Raw genomic sequence first — 12290 nt, forward strand, 5'->3', positions numbered from 1 at the left:
GGTCAGTTTCAGGCAGTTAATCTGTAAAGTTGTCTCAAATTAAACTCAACAGAAAGCAAAAGCATTCTGATCTCCAATATTTATTGAAAGAAAATTTGTGAGATAAAAGAAGGAACCAAGAAAAACACATTTTAGTTTCCCAAATCTGTGGGTGAGGGGCTTGAACTTTGCTCACACTCGCCTTCACATTCCAGAGAGGGTTCTTCTGGGGTGTTCTTTCATCGACTTTTCCTGATTTCTCATGGGAGAGAGGAGGCCAGGGATTGACAGCCAGCTTTTATTTTTGGCTTCTGCATTGCCAGTTATGTGGAAGCAGCTCCACTGCAGGAAGGTGATCCCCGATGGCTCAGAGGGTGAAGAGTTGACCTACAGTGCAGGAGACCCGGGTTTGATCCCTGAGACAGGAAGATCCCTGGAGAAGGAAGGGAATGGCGACCCACTCCAGTATTCTTGCCTGGGAAATCCCATGGACAGAGGAGCCTGGCGGGCTACAGTCCATGGGGTCACAAAGAGTCGGACATGACTGAGTGACTAAACACAAACAGCTGTGCAGCCTGGCCTTGTGCTGTGCTGAATGCAGGAAGATGTGATGGGAGCATGAGGCTGGTGACTCAGAGGGCACTTGGGGACTGGCAGTGGGGTTGGGTGACAAGTCTGGAAGCAGGGCTCCTGGGGCTGGCCCACGAGAAGTGCTCTTCCCTCCCCGCCCCGTGCCGCTGCAGAGGTGGGGCTTCTACGGACATTTGACAGTGGCTCAGGTAGGGGTGAGGTGGCGGGTCTGCAGGTGGGGGAGGTTGGAAGGAGGCTCCGGGCCTGTGGGCTCTTTATGTCTGGCTTCCCTGCATCCAGGCTGTCCCCAGCACTGCTCAGAGAGGGACTCCTGGAGCCCATCCTGCCGAGACCGCAGAGAGCTGAGACTCTGGTAATTCAGTGTCATTTTCATGGAGTTGTTTTGTCCGAGTTGGAATTTGAGTCCCTGCCCAAGCTTTCCAGAATAAATGGAGAGCTTCCCCTCTCGGGTTTCAAGTTCTAAAGTTCATAACTCTTTCCATCACGAGGCCACAGTGAGGCAGCCTCTTGGAAACTCCGGGGACGTGCCTTCTGTTTCACATTTGCGGCAGAAGGACCGTTTCTGCAAAGCCCTTAAGGAGAGGGCGCTCACGGTGCAAGGCAGCACATTGTTGCTGGCTGGGGAGATGCCGGCATAGCAGAGCCAAGAGGGATGGGAGGAGAACCAATGGCGAGGAAGCTCCTCGTCAAGGCAGGGCATAGGAGAGCAGCGTCCAGCTTGTCTGAGATGCTCGTGATACATGAGTAACAAATGCTTATGTCCTGGGCCGGGAATTGTGACACAGCTGTAAGGCAGTGCTCTCTCTGCATGCACCCCCGCCCCCCAACCTTGTTCTGAGTAACTGTGCTGGAGCCTCCCTGCATGGGGACCACAGGAAAGTGTCCGGGAAGATTCTCCGTAAACTCTTGGAAAATCCAGTGCTATTGGGGGGTGCATCAGCAGAAGATGACATTTTTAATGGTAAATAATATAATATCTGGGCTTCCCAGATGGCAGTATGATATCTAGACCTTTTTTTTTTTTGGTTATTTCCTTCATGTGGAATGTTGAGAAGAAAAGACTGATCAACCTGAGGTGTGGAAGGAAAGGTTTAAGATGTTTTGATTGAAAGGTAATGATATGTAAATGAAACCCAGGAAAGGAGGGAATTGATTTTTTTTTATCAAAACTTGTTTGTTATGCTGCTTCTTTGGTTCATTCAGTGCGGTTCACGAAGTCTTACAAAGCAATAGAACCATATGGTTCTCTTGGGAGAGCCTGGGACTCGGTCATCATCACTTTTGGGGAAAAAGAGGTGATTTGTCGAAACTTCAGCCATTCTGTTCTCATCATGGTGCAGAGCGTTTGTGCCAATTATCTTTCCTTTTTTTCTGTTTTTCAGGGTCGACATGTTAAAACAGGTCAGCTGGCAGCCATCAAAGTTATGGATGTTACCGAGGTAAGGTTGGGTCACAGATGTTTTCAAAGAAATCCTTAGATAAAAAAACAAGGATCCCCCTCGTCCCCCTTCAGCCTCCCCCTATTGAAGAGGAGTTGTTCTGTTTGGAGAATCGATCTTGAGCAAATTACCCTCATGTGACACTGTGGGTTCAGAAAGCTCAGCAGACAAGCTGGCTTAAGTTGTTGCAGATGGGTCCCAAGTAACTAAGAATCAGTAGCGTTTTCTTAAGGAAAAAAAAAAAGACACATCGGAATGATGTCATCCTTGGCAGCATAATGGACCATAATTGGAAACATCTTCTCTAATGGAAAAGATTTGAGAAGTCATCATGGAGGTCATATGAGTAGGGAGGTTGAGGGAGCGGGTGGGGAAGAGGTTCTCTGGGGTATTGGGCCGCATTTGGGCCATTTCTTTTATTTTTGACATGGGGGAAAGAAAACAGATCCAGCCAAGTTCCCAGAGGTTTGCAAACAGAAACATCTGCTAGAATGCTGAGCAGATTGTTGGCAAAATTTAGTAGCAAAAAATAGTTTTCAGAATGGCCACATGAGGATTTTACTGTGTAGCTTTGGATGGGAATGAGGAGAAGTGAACTCCAATGAAAGGTAAGTGTGTATGTGCCCATGTGTGATCATGTGCACACAGGCATGAGTCCACATTCAGTTTATAAAAGTAACCACGGGGTATGATGAACCAAATCCATCTTCTTTTAAATTTTCATGTGAAACTTTATCCTCTTGTGATTGCTTTTAACTTGCTTAATTATGAATAGGGGCTTCTCTGGTGGCTCAGATGGTAAAGATGCTGCCTGCAATGCAGATGCAGGAGACCCGGGTTTGTTCCCTAGGTTGGAAAGGAGAAGGGAATGGCAACCCACTCCAGTATTCTTGCCTGGAGAATTCCACAGACAGAGAAGCCTGGTGGTCTGCAGTCCCTGGGGTCTCAAAAGAGTCAAACACGACTGAGCGACGTTCAGAGAGAGAATTATGAGTGAAATTTACATCATAGATCACAGATTCTAGAGTGAGCTAACGAGAAACCATGGGGATTTGGGGTGTCTAAATCAAGCTGTAATCTCCCCAAGTGTGGGACCTGTTGAGGGAGAAGATGGCTGAACTGTTCCCGGGTGTGCAGTTGATCACCACTTGGAAGGTCCCCTCCTCTGCCTTCTCCCCTCCGTCTCTAGTAACGCTCATTGCCAGCATGTGGGTTGCTTAAGTGAGAATTAGAAAATGTCATCTCTGGACCAACCACCAGGCAGCTGGGAGAACTTTATAGAAGTATGTGAAGATGTGGTATTTGATGCAGTGACTGCTCTCTTCTCTCTCTCTCTCTTTTTAATCTTTTTGGCTGCATCTTGCAGCACTTGAGATCTTAGTTCCCCAACCAGGGATCGAACCCATGACCCCTGCATTGGAAGTGCAGAGTGTTAACCTCTGAACAGCCCGGGAAATCCCAGTGTCATCTTTTTTTTATAATAAAAAGTACCATTGTTTGTCTCGCCAGAGGATTCTTGTAACCTCCTGGGTGATTTCTGTTGTGTTCTAGTGATCCCATTGGATTCTTTTCCAGTTAAATGTTAATTTTAAGATCACAGAGTGGTGAGGGAGCTGCAGATGCCGGCTTCCTGTGATTGAAATGGCACAGCGGGTTACTGATGAGGTGCCCCCTGGACGGACCAGTGGGCCCCTTCCCGCCAGGCCGTTCTCGCTGCCCGGTGCATCTCCAGCCTCTGACATTTACCAGTGGCCCTCCTGACTTGGTTGTGGGCAGACTCTGGGTACCGTTGTAGACATCATCTCTGGAAATTCTGTGAGGCATCTGCCGCCCCCCTGAGAGCTGAGGCTCTTCACTGGCTTCAGCCCACGCTGCCCTGGCTGCCGTCTCCGGGAGCTGTCGTGAGCCTGTCTGCGCCGTGGACATCCTGTTCACCCCTGCAGTGCACACTGCATGTTGTTTCTGTGCAAGGAGCAGTTGTTGCTTGTTGGTTTGTTTGTTTTAAAGTGTAAAATACAGGAAAGTAAAAGGCACAGTAAGTCCCCCTCCTTCCCCCGTGCAGCAGTCGCCATCGTTGGTGCCCTTGTGCATCTCCTCACCAGCACCTCTCTGAGCACGGCTCTAAAACACGGACCCGTGTGGGTACCAGACACTTGCAGTGAGTTGCGTGCAAAAGGTAGGGCCTTCCCAGGTGGTGCTAGTGGTAAGGAACCCGCCTGCCAATGCAGGAGACGCAAGAGACATGGGTTCAGTCCCTGGGTCAGGGAGATCCCCTGGAGGAGGGCGTGGCATCCCACTCCAGTATTCTTGTCTGGGAAATCCCATGGACAGAGGAGACTGGTGGGCTACAGTCCATAGGGTTGCAGAGAGTCAGACCCGACTGAAGCCACTTAGCACAGCACAGCACATACAAACGGTATTTCCTTGCCTGAAGAAATCAGGCAGCATTGGACAAATGCATTTTCAAGACTCCTTTAATAATAATTATGCAAAACCCATGTGTTCAGGTGAAATGAAAACCAGATGGTGAGTCTTCAGAGCAGATAAAAACCCAACCAACCGTTTGCTGTGTTGCCTCTCAGTAACGTTTCTCTTGTGCTGTGTCAATGCAGTGACCTCTCTCCAGAGGGCCCTCTGACCTGCGAGCAAATGTGATGGTGGGTGGAGAGCTGGTGCGGTCGCCGCCCCGGGGAGCGTGCCCCCCAAACCTTCCCTTCCAGGGGCCCACCTCCCTGCCCTTCTTGCCGAGCATTGGGAGCAAGAGGGAGAATTGGCCGCGGGTGTTTCTAGGAGGGGCTGTGGGAGAGGGCTCGGGTTGAGAGCAGGGTCCTTCGTGACTTCTGAGTGCACTTGGGAGCAAAAAGGTGTGGGTGCTGATCCTTAGGAAGAATCCCAGACTGGTCCCGCCTGTCGAGCCTGTTCCTTGAGTGACACTGAGAGGCAGTTGTTAGGCTCCTGGTTGTTGCTCAGGCTCTGTAAAGGCCAGAGGAGCAGCAGCTGTGGGGAGCGGGTTGGCGGGGGTGGTGCCGTCCCCAGCTGTCAGCTGTCCTCAGCTCTGAATGAACCTCTCCAGGCTGGCTGCCCGAGTCCGCTTCACCTGCTGCACTCCATTGTGTGACCCTGGAAACCAAAGCAGATCGAGAATCCCCACTTTGCCCTCGTGCTTCCTGGGAGACCGAGGGGTCTGGGAGGGAGCCCTTTGTTTGCTGGAGGTGTACACATGTCTTTATGTTTCTTCTCGAGTTTGAGCTCTCTCTCTTTTTTTAAGAATTCCTTTTCTTTAGGATTTGAAAGAGTTCTTTCTAATGAAAGCATGTCATATATCTGATTGCTGGTGGAGAGGTTTTGAAGGGTGTGTTCAAACAGGACAAGATCTCACCAGGCCGTGAGATCTACAGTGCATAACTTTCGTGATAATTACAGATTCACAAGAATTTGGAGAAAAGTGTTCAAGGAGGTCCCACGTATCTTGCACCCAGTTTTCCGCAAGGGTAACATCTTGCATAACTGTAGTACAGTGTCACAACTGAAGTCCTGCACAGAACTGACCTGGACTCCAGTGTCTGCCGGCATGGCTTAGATCTAAGGTGAGCCATGGGGCTCGGCACTGATCCAGTCCATATAGCTTATTCGGAATTCCCCATTGTGACCGGTGTGTGTTTGTGTGGTGTGATACGTTTTGAGGGTTACTTGAAGTGGTTGAATTGGCTGTTTGAATTCTTGATATCCCCTTCATTTCAATCCTTGTGTCTATATATATATGTGTGTGTGTCAATTTTTTATATCTTTTGTTTAGTGGGAAATCATTGCCCTTTAAAACCCCACGTGCCATGCTAAGTCATGTGTGGGGTGTTAGCTCCCTGTGCTGTGCTTAGTCACTCAGGTGTGTCCGACTCTTTGCGACCCCATGGACTGTAGCCCACCAGGCTGCTATGTCCATGGGATTCTCCAGGCAAGAATACTGGAGTGGGTTGCCATGCCCTCCAGGGAATCATCCTGACCCAGGGATTGAACCTGCATCTCCTGTATTGGCAGGAGAGTTCTTTACCACTAGCGCCACCTGGGAAGCCCCCGTAAAACCCTGCTATTTAAGCACAAATGATTATGTTTACAAAGTATTAGCAATTTTAGTTGTCTTCTTTCATATTTTAAAATACATCAGCTCTCCGGTAACAATCCTAAAGGCGGCAGCAAGGAAAGTCTGAGCCTCAGGAGGCTCACTGCAGCCTCCGTCGCCCACCCTGCACCCTCCAGTCACCGCCCGGCCGCAGTCCTGTGTCTTCATGTCACACTTGCATTATTCCTGTTACACACAAGAGCCTGATAGTTTGTCCCTTGCAGTTGAGGTACCTGTTGTTTTTATTTAACACTCTGGAAGGTAAACAAACAAAAGAATTATCTAAATCAGTAATTCTCAACTTGGGGTCCATAAATTCTTTAGGATTTGTTTCTAAGAAGTGAAATTTATGTTTTTATTTAAATACTATGCAACCAACTCTTATGAAAATGTTCATAATTACAGCACTGTTCAGAAAATGAACACACTCTACCCTTTGCTGAACTCAGGAACTTCAGCATTTCATTTGTGTGTGTGGTATGTCTGTATTGTGATACCAAGACGCAACACTTGTAAATACTTGAGCACACTTCTCTTAAAATAAAGCCATAATTAAAATACTGCTTGAGACAGGATGAATCATTTCAGATTGTCACCTAATATGGTCTATTTCAAATGTACTCAGTTATGCCAAGGACGTTTTTATAACCATTTTTTTCCAAGCATGGTCCGATGGAGGTTTGTGCGTTATATTTGGTTATCTTATCTCTCTTTTTTAAATATCTTAAAAAAAAAAAAACAAAGTATAGTTAACTCACAATGTTGTATTAATTTCAGGTGTACAGTAAAGTGGTTCAATTATACATGAAGTGAAGTGAAGTCGCTCAGTTGTGTCCGACTCTTTGCGACGCCATGGACTGTAGCCTACCTGGCTCCTCTGTCCATGGGATTTTCCAGGCAAGAATACTGGAGTGGGGTGCCATTTCTTTCTCCAGGGGAGCTTCCCGACCCAGGGATCAAACCTGGGTCTCCCGCTATACCATCTGAACCACAAGGGAAGCCCAAGTTATACATACATACATACATATATGTTCTTTTTCAGATTCTTTTCCGTTATAGGTTATTATAGAATACTGACTATAGTTCCCTGTGCTATACAGTACGGCTTTGTTGTTTAGCTGTTTTATGTATTGTAGTATGTTTAAGTCACTCCCCACCATCTAATTTATCATCCCCCTCAATCCTCTTTGGTAACTATAAGTTTATTTTCTATGTGCATGAGTCTGTTTTGTAAATAAGTTCATTTGTATCATTTTTTAAAAAAGATTTCACCTATGAGTCATATCATATGATACTTGTCTTTCTCTGTCTGACTTACTTCACTTAGTATGATAATCTGTAGGTCCATCTAGGACCTAGAGATTCTAGGTTGCTGGAAATGGCATGATTTCATTCTTTTTTATGGTCAAGTAATATTCCATTGTGTGTATATGTGTGTGGGTATGTATATCCATTGATAGATGAATGGATACAGAAGATATGGTGTGTACACACACACACACACACACACACACACACTGGTTAGCTTATCTCTTAAGTCACTTTTAATCTAGGTCAGTCCCTCCTACTTTTTTTTTTTAATAGAGAAATTGACTTTTGGAAGAGCCCAGCCAATTGTTTGGTGAAGTAGCCCCCATTCTGGATTTGTCTGATAGTTTCCTCATGTTGTGCTTTAACTTGTCCCTCCTCCTATATTTCCTGTAAACTAGAAATTAGATCGAGGCTTAATTAGATGCAGAATAAGTGTTTTTGGCAAGAACACCGTGGTGGTGTTGGATCTTCCTGTTGCGTGACCTCAGGGGGCACGTCCATCCTGATTGTCCCAGTGTTAGTGAAGCCATTTGATGGAAGAGGCAGAGTTCCCCCGTGCTGTTGGCTACAGTCCATGGAAGTAATCTACATGTAGATACTATGTTAATAATTATGACTGCCAGGTGTTGATTTTCAGATTCTATCTTCCAGGCTTCTTAGCCTGCATCAGTCAGTAAAGAAGAGTTTCTTTTCTTACCTACCCCACCCTTTCTTGTCTATTTTCTTCTAGATATTGCTATGGACATAGGCAGTTTTATTAATATTTCTTCAATGTGTATCCATCAGTTGCAGCTGCCATTATTATTACCTAATGAAAGCATGCCACATCTAGCCAGGGGAGCTCTTTAAAGACTGCCTTCTGCAGCCCCCTGACACGGCCCAGTAGTTTTTGAATATTTCCTTGTCTTTTGGGACAAGTAGCTATTTGAGGCTCATCTTCCAGAATGCAAGTCCCTTCCTCTGAAGAGCCTTAGTTCCTTTCAGTGGGAAGTGCACTCAGAAACCAGCATCTGGATGCTCAGTGAGCTCATTGCTGCAGAGGTTTTCTGCTTTCCTGTGTGGGTCACATTGTGTCTTCACTAATCGTGTCCGACTCCTTGCAACCTCATGGACTGTAGCCTACCCGGCTCCTCTGTCCGTGGAATTCTCCAGGCAAGGGTACTGGAGTGGGTTGCCATTTCCTTCTCCAGGGGATAGCCATTCCCTTCTCCAGGGGATTTTCTCAACCCAGGGATCTAACATGGTTCTCCTGCATTGTAGGCAGATTCCTTACTGTCTGAGCCACCAGGAAAGCCCTTTTTGCTTCTAGACCCTCTCAGTAGACAGAGCTTGGAAATATATTTTTCAGAATCATTTTTTCCTTAATTTCTAAAATCTTGTGTATTTTATAGTTTTCTCTTTGCCTAGACTGAAAACTCTTAGTTCCTAATAGAACATTACATTTACTTATTTAATTTATCCTCCAATAAACATAGATCTGCTGGAGAAGAGAATGGCAGCCTACTTCAGTATTCTTGCCTAGAGAATTCCACGGACAGAGGAGCCTGGTGTCCTGTCTATGGGGTCACAAAGAGTAGGGCTTGACTGAGCGACTTTCACTTTCAGCAAACATAAAATCATTTCAGAATTACAACACCGATGTTACCACTTAGCAGTGAACACAGAGTAGAGTTTTATTTGTCTGAAGCTGTTTTTGTCCTTAGACTTTTATCTGTCAAGGATTTGCAGAGTGCTATATTCAGACGTTACTAGGAATACTCATCTCCTTGTGGGGTTTATCAATCGGGTGTGTAGCTGCTAGCTTCAGTTTCTATTTTAATTCATTCATAGGGTTTCCTTTTTCTCCTGATTTAATTTTCGAATGTGTGAATCATTTACATGGTTTGCAAGTCAAAACTGTATAAAAAGGTGTATATTTCAAAAGCAGTTTTAGAAAGCTTAGGCCAGCCTGTCTGGATGGTGAATCACATTAAACCCAAATACTGCTGTGCAGTTCAGGGCCCTTATGTGTGTGTAATAATTGTTTTGGGCAAAGGAGGTCTATCATCTTGTGATGATGCAGAGAAAACAGAGATAAACAGTATATAGTGCTTTATGTCGGAGAGAGAAGGAATGGTGCTCTGTCTGGGTTGGGGGCGTCTCCCTGCCACTCATCACCCACCCAGTCCAGTCTTCTGGTCAGAGTGGTCCCATGGTCCGTGGCGTCAGATGGGGTTAAAGTGGTGGATTCTCTCACAGCAGCACACCTGGAAATCTGTTAGAAATGCAGTGTCTCAGGCTCTACCCCAGACTGTTGCATCGGAAGTGCTGGATTGGGGTCCAGCAGTCAGGGTTTTAACAAGCCCTCCAGGGGATTCGTGGCACCCTCAAGTTCAAAAACCCTTAGGAGAGAAGACATCCCCTCAGGCCTGCAAGTGAAGGATTCCAGCTCGGAGACACTGACCTTCATGCTCAGGAGCACATGGCTAGTTAGGGGGCAGGGACTAGAGCCCAGATCTCTTGACTCTCAACTTACAGAACCTTTGAAAGTATTAACAATTTCAGACGCTGGCTTCTCAGTAGGCTGTTGGGAGAGCTGATATGATCCTGACCTTAAAGGATGGGTGGATAGAGAGTGTAGATTCAGCCAGAGCAGACTTTTTTTCAGTCCTGATGACCTGAGTGTTGGTGATGAGACATATTCCTTGCAGGTTGGGAGGATACTGGGCCCAATGTGCGCTGGGGTGCAGGGTGCTGGTTGGCAGGATTTGGTGGGTGCCCTCCCTACTTTTGGCACCATGCTCCTACAATGAGAGCATGGGAGAGTTAAAGCTGTGTAAAGCCTAGCCACTAACCCAGGTGCCCCAGAAGAAGTGGCCTGATGGTCAGCCACGTAGGTCAAATCTGGGGAACAGGACTGTGAGCATCGTCTTGAGCCAGCTCCACGGAGCAGACAACAAATTCTTGCTCCTAGGGCGGTCACACTCTGGCAGGAGGGAGCATACACGCTCGTTCCAGAGACCAAGCAAGGCCCTGTGAGGCCTCCCAGCTTTACCAGTTTCCAGCTGGAGGTGAGCACGGCGTGATGGATGTGTGAGAACAGGAGGGAGGTGGGGAGAGAGTGCTGTGGACTGGGACTTACTTCATTCTGCTGCTGTTCGGAAGACACTTCGATACTGCAGCCTTACAGCCTGCTCCTGGTTCCTTCTTCCCACCACCTGCGACTCCCACAGGCCATCTCCGTCTTCAGGGAAGCAGTCACTGCATCAGAGTCAGCTCTCAGCTTCACACAGCTGTGTGCACGCTCCTCCAAATATTCTTTTTTTCCCTTAACTTCTGTTTTTCACTTGCCTTAACAAACCACTTTCTTTCTCTCAGCTTGTTGTTCATTTGCTGAGTCGTGTCTGAGTCTTTGGGACCTTATGGGCTGCAGCACGCCAGGCTTCCCTGGCTTTCACCATCTCTTGGCGTTTTCTCAGACTCATGTCCATTGAGTTGATGATGCCATCCAACCATCTCGTCCTCTGTTGCCCTCTTCTCCTCTTGCCCTCAGTCTTTCCCAGCTTCAGGGTCTTTTTCAGTAAGTCATCTCTTTGCATCAGGTGGCCAAAGTATTGTAGCTTCAGCATCAGTCCTCCCAGTGAATATTCAGAGTTGATTTCCTTTAGGATTGACTGGTTTGATCTCCTGGCAGTCCAGGGGACTCTCCAGAGTCTTCTCCAACACCACGGGTTTGAAAGCATCATCCTTCAGCACTGAGCCTTCTTTATGGTCCAGCTCTCACATCTATACATGACTACTGGAAAAATGATAGCTTTGACTGTACAGACCTTTGTAGGCAAAGTGATATCTCTGTTTTTTAATACCCTGTCTAGGTTTGTCATAGCTCCTGAGAGAGAAACTGATGTGCCAAGTTTGTGGGATGCTGAATTTCCTTATCTGGCATTTTCTTATCCTCGGTAACTTCTAACTTAATTTAAATGATTTTCATATTAGATTTCAGCTTCCTAATTTGGATTGTCTTCCTTCCTTAGCCTTCTGTAGATGAAGGTCACACGCTGTACCTCTTCATTGATGTTATTATTTTAATAATGGTGTAAGACAAGTCCTTGAAGAAAAGCCCTGAAAGTTAATTAGAAATTGATTAAGCTTTGGCTAATTTTAATTTAAAAATATGACAGTAACTTTGAGAACCACTAGTCCCACTGTGGTGTTGGAGAAGACTCTTGAGAGTCCCTTGAACTGCAAGGAGATCCAACCATTCCATCCTAAAGGAGATCAGTCTTGGGTGTTCATTGGAAGGACTGATGTTGAAGCTGAAACTCCAATACTTTGGCCAGCTGATGCGAAGAGCTGACTCATTGGAAAAGACCCTGATGCTGGGAACGATTGAGGGCAGGAGGAGAAGGGGACAACCGAGAATGAGATGGTTGGATGGCATCACCAACTTGATAGACATGGGTTTGGACACGACTGAGTGACTGAACTGACCTGAACTGAGTTCCACTGTGTTCCCAACAGATCATGCCCTCATTTTCACAATCACCTCCCTAAGAAGACTCATAAGATTTTCTTTCTAATCATACTAATGGAAACGATAGTCTGCATGTGTGTATCTTGTGCTTTATACATAAAAGTGGTAGGTTTCTTCCCCCACCTCTTGGAACCACTTCTCATCCCCTGGGAGGGTGATTGGAATGCTCAGATGCTCAGTCGTGTCTGACTCTTTGCGACCCCACGGACTGAAGGCTCCTATGTCTGGGATTCTCCAGGCAGAAATACTGGAGTGGGCTGCCATTTCCTTCTCCAAGGAATCTTCCCAACCCAGGGATCAAACCCACATCTCTTGTGGCTCCTGCATTGGCCAGTCGATT

The 12290-nt window shown here is 46.6% G+C and overlaps 1 protein-coding gene across 1 annotated transcript in view; it reads left to right on the forward strand.

Moving 5' to 3' along the window:
* The window catches only part of MAP4K4 (mitogen-activated protein kinase kinase kinase kinase 4), a gene marked incomplete at its 5' end in the record, with an annotated part of 149039 nt that overhangs the window by 70975 nt on the left and 65774 nt on the right, over positions 1-12290 (forward strand). Inside the window, 1 exon segment of the mRNA XM_010829864.1 lies at positions 1953-2009. Coding sequence (XP_010828166.1) covers positions 1953-2009 — 57 coding nt within the window.

Source organism: Bison bison, unplaced genomic scaffold (genome assembly GCF_000754665.1).
Source record: "Bison bison bison isolate TAMUID 2011002044 unplaced genomic scaffold, Bison_UMD1.0 scf7180017864508, whole genome shotgun sequence".
Taxonomy (NCBI): domain Eukaryota; kingdom Metazoa; phylum Chordata; class Mammalia; order Artiodactyla; family Bovidae; genus Bison; species Bison bison.